Below are 15,101 nucleotides of genomic sequence, written 5' to 3'. Positions count from 1 at the left end.
AAATACACTTTAAATATCTATTTTAATATTTATTTTTCCTCGAAACAGTTCTGTGATGTTTCCTCCAAACAGCACAGAACTTTTCCCAATAATTTCAACAATCTATTTATTTCTATGTAGTTACCAGCATGTGCAGCCCCCTAACCTTACCCCTCAAATTTCTCAACCAGTCCCATCATTATACAGCCTGAAGCAAGGGGGAAAATATGATATACCGGAAGACGGCAGTCCCCTCGCAAGCTCGCTGCTCTTGTCACGCATCGGACCCGGTGGCTCGCTTCGCTCGCTACAGCTTCTAATCACACTTGGTTGATGGCGAGAACCCACTAAACGAGTGGGAATATCGAGCGTTTGTCGGGATTCCGGGCATCGATATTTAACCAGCTGTCAGGATTCTGGCATCGATCTCCTGAACGCCGGGATCCCGACAGCCGGTATATTGACTGCATCCCGAAGCAAGGGTATAACAGACCCAGGCTGGAGCCTCAGACTACAGGGAAAGGAAGCAAAAAATTGTGCTCCCCTCACATCCTCATGTTCAAAAGCAGTGAGGCACTCCTGTGCTGTGTGTACTGAGCAATACAAGACACCTGGGTTGGTAGTATACAAGGTGATGAGAACATAAAACACGTAGCATGTTACCAAAAATCTATGTCAATAAAACAAACGGTTCCGGTATGAATGGTCGACCATGTTATGGTCGACAGTCATTGGGTCGACCACTATTGGTCGACATTGACATGGTCGACATGGACACATGGTCGACACATGAAAATGGTCGACACGTGAAAGGTCGACACATGAAAAGGTCAACATGAGGGTTTTTTTTTACTTTTTTGGGTGTCGTTTTTTTCGTAAAGTGACTGGGAACCCCAATTAGTGCACCATGTCCCCTCGCATGGCTCGCTTCGCTCGCCATGCTTCGGGCATGGTGCCTTCGCTCCGCTACCGCTTCGCTCCGCACAGATTACCGTTCCAATCGTAGTCCACATGGATCGTAAAGTATGGAAAAGTTCCCCAAAAGAAAAAAAAAGTTAAAAAACTCATGTCGACCTTTTCATGTGTCGACCTTTCATGTGTCGACCATGTCAATGTCGACCAATAGTGGTCGACCTAATGACTGTCGACCATAACATGGTCGACCATGTGAACGGATACCAAAACAAACACGATTGTTAAAATAAGAATTTACTTACCGATAATTCTATTTCTCGTAGTCCGTAGTGGATGCTGGGAACTCCGTAAGGACCATGGGGATTAGCGGCTCCGTAGGAGACTGGGCACAAAAGTAAAGCTTTAGGACTACCTGGTGTGCACTGGCTCCTCCCCCTATGACCCTCCTCCAAGCCTCAGTTAGGATACTGTGCCCGGACGAGCGTACACAATAAGGAAGGATTTATGAATCCCGGGTAAGACTCTTACCAGCCACACCAATCACACCGTACAACCTGTGATCTGAACCCAGTTAACAGCATGATAACAGAGGAGCCTCTGGATAGGTGGCTCACAACAACAATAACCCGATTTAGTTAACAATAACTATTTACAAGTATTGCAGACAATCCGCACTTGAGATGGGCGCCCAGCATCCACTACGGACTACGAGAAATAGAATTATCGGTAAGTAAATTCTTATTTTCTCTGACGTCCTAGTGGATGCTGGGAACTCCGTAAGGACCATGGGGATTATACCAAAGTTCCCAAACGGGCGGGAGAGTGCGGATGACTCTGCAGCACCGAATGAGAGAACTCCAGGTCCTCCTCAGCCAGGGTATCAAATTTGTAGAATTTTGCAAACGTGTTTGCCCCTGACCAAGTAGCTGCTCGGCAAAGTTGTAAAGCCGAGACCCCTCGGGCAGCCGCCCAAGATGAGCCCACCTTCCTTGTGGAATGGGCTTTTACATATTTTGGCTGTGGCAGGCCTGCCACAGAATGTGCAAGCTGAATTGTATTACAAATCCAACGAGCAATAGTCTGCTTAGAAGCAGGAGCACCCAACTTGTTGGGTGCATACAGGATAAACAGCGAGTCAGATTTTCTGACTCCAGCCGTCCTGGAAACATATATTTTCAGGGCCCTGACTATGTCCAACAACTTGGAGTCCTCCAAGTCACTAGTAGCCGCAGGTACCACAATAGGTTGGTTCAGATGAAACGCTGAAACCACCTTAGGGAGAAAATGAGGACGAGTCCTCAATTCCGCCCTGTCTGAATGGAAGATCAGATAAGGGCTTTTACAGGATAAAGCCGCCAATTCTGACACGCGCCTGGCCGAGGCCAGGGCCAACAGCATGACCACTTTCCATGTGAGATATTTTAACTCCACAGATTCAAGTGGTTCAAACCATTGTGACTTAAGAAACCCCAAAACTACATTGAGATCCCAAGGTGCCACTGGAGGCACAAAAAGGAGGCTGTATATGCAGTACCCCTTTTACAAACGTCTGAACTTCAGGAACTGAAGCTAGTTCTTTTTGGAAGAAAATTGACAGGGCCGAAATTTGAACCTTAATGGACCCTAATTTTAGGCCCATAGACACTCCTGTTTGCAGGAAATGCAGGAATCGACCTAGTTGAAATTCCTCCATCGGGGCCTTACTGGCCTCGCACCCGCAACATATTTTCGCCAAATGCGGTGATAATGCTTTGCGGTTACATCCTTCCTGGCTTTGATCAGGGTAGGGATGACTTCATCCGGAATGCCTTTTTCCTTCAGGATCCGGCGTTCAACCGCCCTGCCGTCAAACGCAGCCGCGGTAAGTCTTGGAATAGACAGGGTCCTTGATGGAGCAGGTCCCTTCTTAGATGTAGAGGCCACGGGTCCTCCGTGAGCATCTCTTGAAGTTCCGGGTACCAAGTCCTTCTTGGCCAATCCGGAGCCACGAGTATAGTTCTTACTCCCCTCCGTCTTATAATTCTCAGTACTTTTGGTAAGAGGGGAAGAGGAGGGAACACATACACTGACTGGTACACCCACGGTGTTACCAGAGCGTCCACAGCTATTGCCTGAGGGTCCCTTGACCTGGCGCAATACCTGTCCAATTTTTTGTTTAGACGGGACGCCATCATGTCCACCTTTGGTTTTTCCCAACGGTTTACAATCAAGTGGAAAACTTCTGCTGAGGAAGTCTGTTTCCCAGTTGTCCACTCCCGGAATGAACACTGCTGACAATGCTATCACATGATTTTCCGCCCAGCGAAAAATCCTTGCAGCTTCTGCCATTGCCCTCCTGCTTCTTGTGCCGCCCTGTCTACGTGGGCGACTGCCGTGATGTTGTCCGACTGGATCAGCACCGGCTGACCTTGAAGCAGAGGTCTTGTTTGGCTTAGGGCATTGTAAATGGCCCTTAGCTCCAAGATATTTATGTGAAGTGATGTCTCCAGGCTTGACCACAAGCCCTGGAAATTTCTTCCCTGTGTGACTGCTCCCCAGCCTCGCAGGCTGGCATCCGTGGTCACCAGGACCCAGTCCTGAATGCCGAAACTGCGCCCTCTAGAAGATGAGCACTCTGCAACCACCACAGGATAGACACCCTTGTCTTTGGTGACAGGGTTATCCGCTGATGCATCTGAAGATGCGATCCGGACCATTTTTCCAGCAGGTCCCACTGGAAAGTTCTTGCGTGGAATCTGCCGAATGGAATTGCTTCGTAGGAAGCCACCATTTTTCCCAGGACCCTTGTGCACTGATGCACTGACACTTGGCCTGGTTTTAGGAGGTTTCTGACTAGTTCGGATAACTCCCTGGCTTTCTCCTCCTGGAGAAACACCTTTTTCTGGACTGTGTCCAGGATCATCCTTAGGAATAGAAGACGTGTCGTCGGGATCAGCTGCGATTTTGGAATATTAAGAATCCAACCGTGCTGTCGCAACACTACTTGAGATAGTGCTACCCCGACTACCAACTGTTCCCTGGATCTTGCCCTTATCCGGAGATCGTCCAAGTAAGGGATAATTAAAACTCCCTTCCTTCGAAGGAGTATCATCATTTCGGCCATTACTTTGGTAAAGACCCGGGGTGCCGTGAACAAACCAAACGGCCGTCTGAAACTGATAGTGACAGTTCTGTACCACAAACCTGAGGTACCCTTGGTGAGAAGGGTAAATTGGGACATGGAGATAAGCATCCTTGATGTCCAGAGACACCATATAATCCCCTTCTTCCAGGTTTGCAATCACCGCTCTGAGTGACTCCATCTTGAATTTGAACCTTTGTATGTAAGTGTTCAAGGATTTCAGATTTAAATTAGGTCTCACCGAGCCGTCCGGCTTCGGTACCACAAACAGCGTGGAATAATACCCCTTTTCCTGTTGTAGGAGGGGTACCTTGATTATCACCTGCTGGGAATACAGCTTGTGAATGGCTTCCCATACCGCCTCCCTGTCGGAGGGAGACGTCGGTAAAGCAGACTTTAGGAAACGGCGAAGGGGAGACGTCTCTAATTCCAATTTGTACCCCTGAGATACCACCTGAAGGATCCAGGGGTCCACCTGTGAGTGAGCCCACTGCACGCTGAAATTTTTGAGACGGGCCCCCACCGTGTCTGAGTCCGCTTGTAAAGCCCCAGCGTCATGCTGAGGACTTGGCAGAAAACGGGAGAGGGCTTCTGTTCCTGGGAACTAGCTGTTTGCTGCAGCCTTTTTCCTCTCCCTCTGCCACGGGGCAGAAATGAGGAGCCTTTTGCCCGCTTGCCCTTATGGGGCCCAAAGGACTGCACCTGATAATACGGCGTCTTCTTATGTTGAGAGGCTACCTGGGGTAAAAATGTGGATTTCCCAGCCGTTGCCGTGGCCACCAGATCTGTTAGACCTACCCCCAATAACTCCTCCCTTTTATAAGGCGATACTTCCATATGCCTTTTGGAATCAGCATCACCTGACCACTGTCTTGTCCATAACCCTCTTCTGGCAGAAATGGACAGCACGCTTACTCTTGATGCCAGTCGGCAAATATCCCTCTGTGCATCACGCATATATAGAAATGCATCTTTTAAATGCTCTATAGTCAGTAATATACTGTCCCTATCTAGGGTATCAATATTGTCAGTCAGGTAATCCGACCAAGCCACCCCAGCACTGCACATCCAGGCTGAGGCGATTGCTGGTCGCAGTATCACACCGGTGTGAGTGTATATACATTTTACTGCTTTCTGTCAGCAGGTTCCTTAAGGGCGGCCGTATCCGGGGACGGTAGTGCCAACTGTTTAGACAAGCGTGTGAGCGCTTTATTCACCCTAGGGGGTGTTTCCCAACGTGCCCTATCCTCTGGCGGGAAGGGGTATGATGCTAATAATAAGAATTTACTCACCGGTAATTCTATTTCTCGTAGTCCGTAGTGGATGCTGGGGACTCCGTCAGGACCATGGGGAATAGCGGCTCCGCAGGAGACAGGGCACAAAATTTAAAAGTTTGACCACTAGGTGGTGTGCACTGGCTCCTCCCCCTATGACCCTCCTCCAAGCCTCAGTTAGGATACTGTGCCCGGACGAGCGTACACAATAAGGAAGGATATTGAATCCCGGGTAAGACTCATACCAGCCACACCAATCACACTGTACAACTTGTGATCTGAACCCAGTTAACAGTATGATAACCGAAAAGAGCCTCTTAAACGAAGGCTCCCAACAATAATAACCCGATTTTTGTAACAATAACTATGTACAAGTATTGCAGACAATCCGCACTTGGGATGGGCGCCCAGCATCCACTACGGACTACGAGAAATAGAATTACCGGTGAGTAAATTCTTATTTTCTCTGACGTCCTAAGTGGATGCTGGGGACTCCGTCAGGACCATGGGGATTATACCAAAGCTCCCAAACGGGCGGGAGAGTGCGGATGACTCTGCAGCACCGAATGAGAGAACTCCAGGTCCTCCTTAGCCAGGGTATCAAATTTGTAGAATTTTACAAACGTGTTCTCCCCTGACCACGTAGCTGCTCGGCAGAGTTGTAATGCCGAGACCCCTCGGGCAGCCGCCCAAGATGAGCCCACCTTCCTTGTGGAGTGGGCATTGACAGATTTAGGCTGTGGCAGGCCTGCCACAGAATGTGCAAGTTGAATTGTGCTACAAATCCAACGAGCAATCGTCTGCTTAGACGCAGGAGCACCCAGCTTGTTGGGTGCATACAGTATAAACAGCGAGTCAGACTTCCTGACTCCAGCCGTCCTTGAAATATATATTTTTAATGCTCTGACAACGTCCAGCAACTTGGAGTCCTCCAAATCGCTAGTAGCCGCAGGCACCACAATAGGCTGGTTCAGGTGAAACGCTGATACCACCTTAGGGAGAAACTGAGGACGCGTCCGCAGTTCTGCCCTGTCCGAATGGAAAATCATATATGGGCTTTTGTACGATAAAGCCGCCAATTCTGACACTCTCCTGGCCGAAGCCAGGGCCAGTAGCATGGTTACTTTCCATGTAAGATATTTCAAATCCACCGATTTGAGTGGCTCAAACCAATGGGATTTGAGAAAATTCAAAACTACATTGAGATCCCACGGTGCCACTGGAGGCACAATCGGGGGCTGTATATGTAGTACTCCTTTTACAAAAGTCTGGACTTCAGGAACTGAAGCCAATTCTTTCTGGAAGAAAATCGACAGGGCCGAAATTTGAACCTTAATGGACCCCAATTTGAGGCCCATAGACAATCCTGTTTGCAGGAAATGTAGGAATCGACCCAGTTGAAATTCCTCCGTCGGGGCCCTCCTGGCCTCACACCACGCAACATATTTTCTCCAAATGCGGTGATAATGTTGTGCAGTCACCTCCTTCCTGGCTTTGACCAGGGTAGGGATGACCTCTTCCGGAATGCCTTTTTCCCTTAGGATCCGGCGTTCAACCGCCATGCCGTCAAACGCAGCCGCGGTAAGTCTTGGAATAGACACGGTCCCTGCTGAAGCAGGTCCCTTCTTAGAGGTAGAGGCCACGGATCTTCCGTGAGCATCTCCTGAAGTTCCGGGTACCAAGTCCTTCTTGGCCAGTCCGGAGCCACGAGTATCGTTCTTACTCCCCTTTGCCGTATAATTCTCAGTACCTTGGGTATGAGAGGCAGAGGAGGGAAAACATACACTGACTGGTACACCCATGGTGTTACCAGAGCGTCCACAGCTATTGCCTGAGGGTCTCTTGACCAGGCGCAATACCTGTCCAGTTTTTTGTTGAGGCGGGACGCCATCATGTCCACCATTGGTCTTTCCCAATGGACCACAATCATGTGGAAGACTTCTGGATGAAGTCCCCACTCTCCCGGGTGAAGATCGTGTCTGCTGAGGAAGTCTGCTTCCCAGTTGTCCACTCCCGGGATGAACACTGCTGACAGTGCTATCACATGATTTTCTGCCCAGCGAAGAATCCTTGCAGCTTCTGCCATTGCCCTCCTGCTTCTTGTGCCGCCCTGTCTGTTTACGTGGGCGACTGCCGTGATGTTGTCCGACTGGATCAATACCGGCTGACCCTGAAGCAGAGGTTTTGCCAGGCTTAGAGCATTGTAAATTGCTCTTAGTTCCAGTATATTTATGTGAAGAGACGTTTCCAGGCTTGACCACAAGCCCTGGAAGTTTCTTCCCTGTGTGACCGCTCCCCAGCCTCTCAGGCTGGCATCCGTGGTCACTAGGACCCAGTTCTGTATGCCGAATCTGCGGCCCTCTAACAGATGAGCACTCTGCAACCACCATAGCAGAGACACCCTTGTCCTTGTCGACAAATTTATCCGCTGATGCATCTGCAGATGCGATCCGGACCATTTGTCCAGTAGATCCCACTGAAAAATTCGTGCATGGAATCTGCCGAATGGAATCGCTTCGTAAGAAGCCACCATTTTTCCCAGGACTCTTGTGCATTGATGCACAGACACTTTCCCTGGTTTTAGGAGGTTCCTGACGAGTTCGGATAACTCCCTGGCTTTCTCCTCCGGAAGAAATACCTTTTTCTGAACAGTGTCCAGAATCATCCCTAGGAACAGCAGACGTGTCGTCGGGATCAGTTGGGATTTTGGAAAATTCAGAATCCACCCGTGCTGTTGGAGCACTACTTGGGTTAGTGCTACTCCGACCTCCAGCTGTTCTCTGGACCTTGCCCTTATCAGGAGATCGTCCAAGTAAGGGATAATTAATACGCCTTTTCTTCGAAGAAGGATCATCATTTCGGCCATTACCTTGGTAAAGACCCGGGGTGCCGTGGACAATCCAAACGGCAGCGTCTGAAACTGATAATGACAGTTTTGTACCACGAACCTGAGGTACCCTTGGTGTGAAGGGCAAATTGGGACATGAAGGTAAGCATCCTTGATGTCCAAGGACACCATAAAATCCCCTTCTTCCAGATTCGCTATCACTGCTCTGAGTGACTCCATCTTGAACTTGAATTTTTGTATGTACAGGTTCAGAGATTTCAGATTTAGAATAGGTCTCACCGAGCCGTCCGGCTTCGGTACCACAAATAGCGTGGAGTAATACCCCTTTCCCTGTTGTAAAAGGGGTACCTTGACTATCACCTGCTGAGAATACAGCTTGTGAATGGCTTCCAATACCGTCGCCCTGTCGGAGGGAGACGTTGGCAAAGCAGACTTTAGGAACCGGCGAGGGGGAGACTTCTCGAATTCCAACCTGTAACCCTGAGATACTACCTGCAGGATCCAGGGGTCCACCTTCGAGTGAGCCCACTGTGCGCTGAAATTCTTGAGGCGACCCCCCACCGCCCCTGAGTCCGCTTGTAAGGTCCCAGCGTCATGCTGAGGCCTTTGCAGAAGCCGGGGAGGGCTTCTGGTCCTGGGAAGGAGCTGCTTGCTGCAGTCTCTTACCCTTTCCTTTGCCTCGGGGCAAATATGAATGTCCTTTTGCCCGCTTGTTCTTATAAGAACGAAAGGACTGCGGCTGAAAAGACTGTGTCTTTTTCTGCTGGGAGGTGACCTGAGGTAAAAAGGTGGATTTCCCGGCTGTTGCCGTGGCCACCAAATCCGATAGACCGACCCCAAATAATTCCTCCCCCTTATACGGCAATACTTCCACATGCCGTTTGGAATCCGCATCACCTGACCACTGTCGCGTCCATAAACTTCTTCTGGCAGATATGGACATCGCACTTACTCTTGATGCCAGAGTGCAAATATCTCTCTGTGCATCTCGCATATAAAGAAATGCATCCTTTAAATGCTCTATAGTCAATAAAATACTGTCCCTATCCAGGGTATCAATATTTTCAGTCAGTGACTCCGACCAAGCCACCCCAGCACTGCACATCCAGGCTGAGGCGATTGCTGGTCGCAGTATAACACCCGTATGTGTGTATATACTTTTTAGTGTATTCTCCAGCCTCCTATCAGCTGGATCCTTGAGGGCGGCCGTCTCTGGAGACGGTAACGCCACTTGTTTTGATAAGCGTGTGAGCGCCTTATCTACCCTAGGGGGTGTTTCCCAGCGCGCCCTAACCTCTGGCGGGAAAGGGTATAATGCCAATAACTTCTTTGAAATTAGCAGTTTTCTATCGGGGGTAACCCACGCTTCATCACACACTTCATTCAACTCCTCTGATTCAGGAAAAACTACAGGTAGTTTTTTCACACCCCACATAATACCCCTTTTTGTGGTACTTGCAGTATCAGAGATATGCAAAGCCTCCTTCATTGCCGTGATCATATAACGTGTGGCCCTACTGGAAAATACGTTTGTTTCTTCACCGTCGACACTGGATTCGGTGTCCGTGTCTGTGTCTGTGTCGACCGACTGAGGTAAAGGGCGTTTTACAGCCCCTGACGGTGTTTGAGACGCCTGGACAGGTACTAACTGGTTTGCCGGCCGTCTCATGTCGTCAACCGACTTTTGCAGCGTGCTGACACTATCACGTAATTCCATAAACAAAGCCATCCATTCCGGTGTCGACTCCCTAGGGGGTGACATCACCATTACAGGCAATTGCTCCGCCTCCACGCCAACATCGTCCTCATACATGTCGACACACGGGTACCGACACACAGCAGACACACAGGGAATGCTCTGATAGAAGACAGGACCCCACTAGCCCTTTGGGGAGACAGAGGGAGAGTTTGCCAGCACACACCCAAGCGCTATAAATATATAGGGACAACCTTAAATAAGTGTGTTCCCCTTATAGCAGCTTAAATATTATTAATATCGCCAAATAAGTGCCCCCCCTCTCTGTTTTTACCCTGTTTCTGTAGTGCAGTGCAGGGGAGAGCCTGGGAGCCTTCCTAGCAGCGGAGCTGTGTAGGAAAATGGCGCTGTGTGCTGAGGAGAATTGGCCCCGCCCCCTTTTCGGCGGGCTTCTTCTCCCGGTTTTTCTGAAAACCTGGCAGGGGTTAAATACATCCATATAGCCCCAGGGGCTATATGTGATGTATTTTAGCCAGAATAGGTACTTTTCATTGCTGCCCAGGGCGCCCCCCCCAGCGCCCTGCACCCTCAGTGACCGTTGGTGTGAAGTGTGCCGAGAGAAATGGCGCACAGCTGCAGTGCTGTGCGCTACCTCATGAAGACTGAGAAGTCTTCAGCCGACGGTTTCTGGACCTCTTCTCTTTTCGGCATCTGCAAGGGGGTCGGCGGCGCGGCTCCGGTGACCCATCCAGGCTGTACCTGTGATCGTCCCTCTGGAGCTAGTGTCCAGTAGCCTAAGAAGCCAATCCATCCTGCACGCAGGTGAGTTCACTTCTTCTCCCCTAAATCCCTTGTTGCAGTGAGCCTGTTGCCAGCAGGACTCACTGAAAATAAAAAACCTAACAAAACTTTTTCTAATCAGCTCTTTAGGAGAGCCACCTAGATTGCACCCTGCTCGGACGGGCACAAAAACCTAACTGAGGCTTGGAGGAGGGTCATAGGGGGAGGAGCCAGTGCACACCACCTAGTGGTCAAACTTTTAAATTTTGTGCCCTGTCTCCTGCGGAGCCGCTATTCCCCATGGTCCTGACGGAGTCCCCAGCATCCACTTAGGACGTCAGAGAAAAATTTTTAGGAATTAACAGTTTTTATCGGGGGAAACCCACGCATCATCACACACTTCATTTAATTCCTCAGATGCAGGAAAAACTACAGGCAGTTTTTTCTCACCCAACCTAATACCCTTTTTAGTGGTACTGGTATTATCAGAAATGTGTAAAAACATTTTCCATAGCCTCAATCATGTAACGTGTGGCCCTACTGGAAGTCACATTCGTCTCTTAATCGTCGACACTGGAGTCAGTATCCGTGTCGGCGTCTGTATCTGCCATCTGCGGTAACGGGCGTTTTAGAGCCCCTGATGGCTTTTGAGACACCTGGACAGGCACAGGCTGAGTCGCCGGCTGTCTCATGTCATCAATCTTTTGTAAAGAGCTGACACTGTCACATATTCCTTCCATAAGCTCATCCACTCAGGTGTCGACTCCCTAGGGGGTGACATCTCTGTTACAGGCCATTTCTCCGCCTCCACATCATTTTCCTCCTCATACATGTCGACACAACGTACCGACACACAGCACACACACAGGGAATGCTCTGATAGAGGACAGGACCCCACTAGCCCTTTGGGGAGACAGAGGGAGAGTATGCCAGCACACACCAGAGCGCTATATATATATATATAGGGATAACCTTATATAAGTGTTTTTCCCCTTATAGCTGCTGTATTGTTATACTGCGCCTAATTAGTGCCCCCCTCTCTTTTTTAACCCCTTTCTGTAGTGTAGTAACTGCAGGGGAGAGCCAGGGAGCTTCCCTCCAACGGAGCTGTGAGAGAAAATGGCGCCAGTGTGCTGAGGAGATAGGCTCCGCCCCCTTCTCGGCGGCCTTTTCTCCCGTTTTTCTGTGGAATCTGGCAGGGGTTAAAATTCATCCATATAGCCCTGGGGGCTATATGTGATGTATTTTCGCCAGCCAAGGTGTTTTTATTGCTGCTCAGGGCGCCCCCCCCCTAGCGCCCTGCACCCTCAGTGACCAAAGTGTGAAGTGTGCTGAGGAGCAATGGCGCACAGCTGCAGTGCTGTGCGCTACCTTGGTGAAGACAGGATGTCTTCTGCCGCCGATTTTCCGGACCTCTTCTTGCTTCTGGCTCTGTAAGGGGGCCGGCGGCGCGGCTCTGGGACCGGACTCCGAGGCTGGGCCTGTGTTCGGTCCCTCTGGAGCTAATGGTGTCCAGTAGCCTAAGAAGCCCAATCCACTCTGCACGCAGGTGAGTTCGCTTCTTCTCCCCTTAGTCCCTCGATGCAGTGAGCCTGTTGCCAGCAGGTCTCACTAAAAATAAAAAACCTAAAACTAAACTTTCACTAAGAAGCTCAGGAGAGCCCCTAGTGTGCACCCTTCTCGGTCGGGCACAAAAATCTAACTGAGGCTTGGAGGAGGGTCATAGGGGGAGGAGCCAGTGCACACCAGGTAGTCCTAAAGCTTTACTTTTGTGCCCAGTCTCCTGCGGAGCCGCTAATCCCCATGGTCCTTACGGAGTTCCCAGCATCCACTAGGACGTCAGAGAAATAAACTTTTATTAAAATAGAAAACTCCCCAAACCCTTGATTACCAATTTATTAAATAAAAATCTTGTAATCTGGAGGAAAATGTTCAGTATTTATGGTCCAAAATAGAAATGTTTTGTTTATAATGCACAGTAGAAATGTTTCATAACTTTATCAAATGTGAACTTTGTTTCCACATAATTTAAAAGATTAGTGTTCCATATTTTTATTCCACTTTCAATTTTACTATTATTCACTGTAAAAAAAAAAAAAATGACTGCTTTAAAAAACGTCATAATTCGTCCGGTATCCCACACCTCTGGCAAACTCGGACGCCATTACATCCTGCCATTCTTGTTTACCGCTAGTGGGTATGTGCACAATGCACTCTAATGGGGTTCAAGTAACTTGCTTAACTGCAGTAACATGCTTTGAGCAATCCAAAATGGAACAGTGTAAATAAGTGTGAATAAAAAAGGGTATAGACATATGGCATAAATTGGGTTTTATTGCTACATATGTATGCATGGAGGGCAGTCAAACTACATGGGACAGGTGCGAGTTGCTGTTGCAACAGCGTGGACACGCCGGCAATGGCACTGCATCTCCTGATCTCCCCCCAAATTCCCACAATTATGCGAATCCGAGCTGCCGTAAATCGCGAGGTCAAACATATTGCCCGCAATTGAATTGACCCCATATTTTGCACTTGGTCAGATGCAGCATGTAAATGCCAGAGGTCACCTTTCACATGGGTAATTATGATTTTAACTATATATAAAATATATTTTTTATATTTAATTATTCATGGAATTTTGCAATAAATTAGCAATCACTATTTGTTTATTTTGTATATTTGTTTACCTTTTTCTAATATCTGCTTAGTTAAATGAATTACTAAGTGAAATTGCGTGTGCATCCAAAAACGCAAACTTCATCTGGAAATGGGGATCATATTGAGTTGAATGTCAAGTGCGCTTTACCGGGACAATTTAGTAGGTGGAGGCAGGTGATTACCGTGGATCTCCGCCGTTGACGGCAAAACCATCATCCATCAGTGGTTAACCATCAATGGTCATCCCTAAGTCAGGGGCCAGGGCCTAATAAAGTAAGCATTGCATTTGCAAAGCTGTATGCAGTCAGCTTTGCAAATGTAATCACTAAAAATGCAAATGCAGGAGGTAATAAACACCTCCCTGCTGCATTTGCAATCCCAGCGCTGCGACAGCGTCGCAGCCTTCCATCAGCATCACAACCGTTCCCCGCAGACTGCCAGCTGAGTAAGTCTCAGCTTCCTCAGGCTGGCCGTCGCAGGGGACCTTTCAAGGCCAAGAAATATGAGACGCAGACCTTGCTGACCCGTTTACGGAAACGCTAGCCTTCTCCGCCCCCGCCCCACCTCCCGAACGCCTCTACCTGTCAATCAGGCAGAGGGTATTAGAAAAATGCGAGCCACACGCAGGACCCACTCTGTACATGCGCAGAATGGGCCCTGCAGTTTCCTGATAATCAGGAAACTGCGCAGGTGATCGCACAAGGGATCCATGCTGAATTAGACCCTTAATTCAGCCATTTTGTGCTGAGATAGGTTGCATCGGTGCTAATGGCCAGTGCAGAGCTTGCAGCAGCCATTTTAGAATGGTGAAATAACACAATCAGTTGGAATGCAAGGTAACTTAATGAATTCCAACTTTAATTTTTAGGTTACTGTGGACTTATCTTTTACGGATTTCTTTTCCATAAGATATGACTAGTGCAAATCCCTAATAACTTTAATGCAATGAGCAAGTTTCTTATGCGACAACTGCAGGCTTAGCTCACCATACACATATGTAGCTGCTCCCCAAACGCATGCACCTGCCATCATCAGGGCACCAATACCGCAACAGCCATTTCATGTCATGCGTGCCCAGCAGCAGGCGATCACTACAATGGGTGCGTGGCTAGAAGGATGAACTTCCTCCACGGTGTACCCCGTTTCCTTACTATTAGTAGCCGCTGATAATGTGTCCAGCATACAGTAAATATTATCTCTTTTTGCCGAGTTTATTATTGTGTCTCATTAGTTTACATCGGCATGATATGGGTGTGCAGGGGCCCAGTTTCTGTGGCCAGGGCTACTCACCGGGCACTGCAGGCGGTAGGGCAGGCGGTAGGGCGGGCAGATGATGATGATGATGTCCGCCTGTCCAGGTAGGAAGCTACCGCCCTGCTCGTAACACTAGTTCCCGCACTAGTTACAGCTCCTCTTAGAAGAGAGAGACGCTTCCCATTGGAGGAGAGGAGCTGTCAGAATATTGGCTACATGCAGCTGGGCCAATAGGATGTGTCTCGGGGAGGTGGAGGTGGGGGGATAATAACGAAAGCAGTGTGCCTCAGGCTCTTACTCTTCATGCACAATTTGCAAATACAGGACAATAAGGTTATGTATGGCCTCCATCATATACTTTAAGCATCCAAATCACTGCTCATATTTCTGTAAAAGGTTAATCAGACCTGTTTACTGTGCGACTTTGTGTCATGAGCTGTTTCTTGAATATACAAGAATACAAATAGTTTTTTCCCCCCAGATACCCCTCTCCCAATTTTGGGGTGTTTATTGGTCTGGGACAACTGTCACCAGGGAGGGAGAAATTACAGCCTCCCGGTATGGTCTGGGGTC

At 48.8% G+C, this 15,101-nt stretch overlaps 1 protein-coding gene across 1 annotated transcript in view; it reads right to left on the bottom strand.

The window, feature by feature from the left end:
* DMRT1 (doublesex and mab-3 related transcription factor 1) overlaps positions 1 to 14,307 on the bottom strand; it is a 282,371-nt gene extending 268,064 nt beyond the window's left edge. Inside the window, exon 1 of the mRNA XM_063951260.1 lies at positions 14,261 to 14,307. Coding sequence (XP_063807330.1) covers positions 14,261 to 14,292 — 32 coding nt within the window. The 5' untranslated portion in view covers positions 14,293 to 14,307. The remainder of the gene's footprint in view (positions 1 to 14,260) is intronic.
* Between the last annotated feature and the right edge of the window lie 794 nt (positions 14,308 to 15,101).

This window comes from Pseudophryne corroboree, chromosome 1 (genome assembly GCF_028390025.1).
Source record: "Pseudophryne corroboree isolate aPseCor3 chromosome 1, aPseCor3.hap2, whole genome shotgun sequence".
Taxonomy (NCBI): Eukaryota; Metazoa; Chordata; class Amphibia; order Anura; family Myobatrachidae; genus Pseudophryne; species Pseudophryne corroboree.
This window is presented reverse-complemented; position numbering and strand designations above follow the sequence as displayed.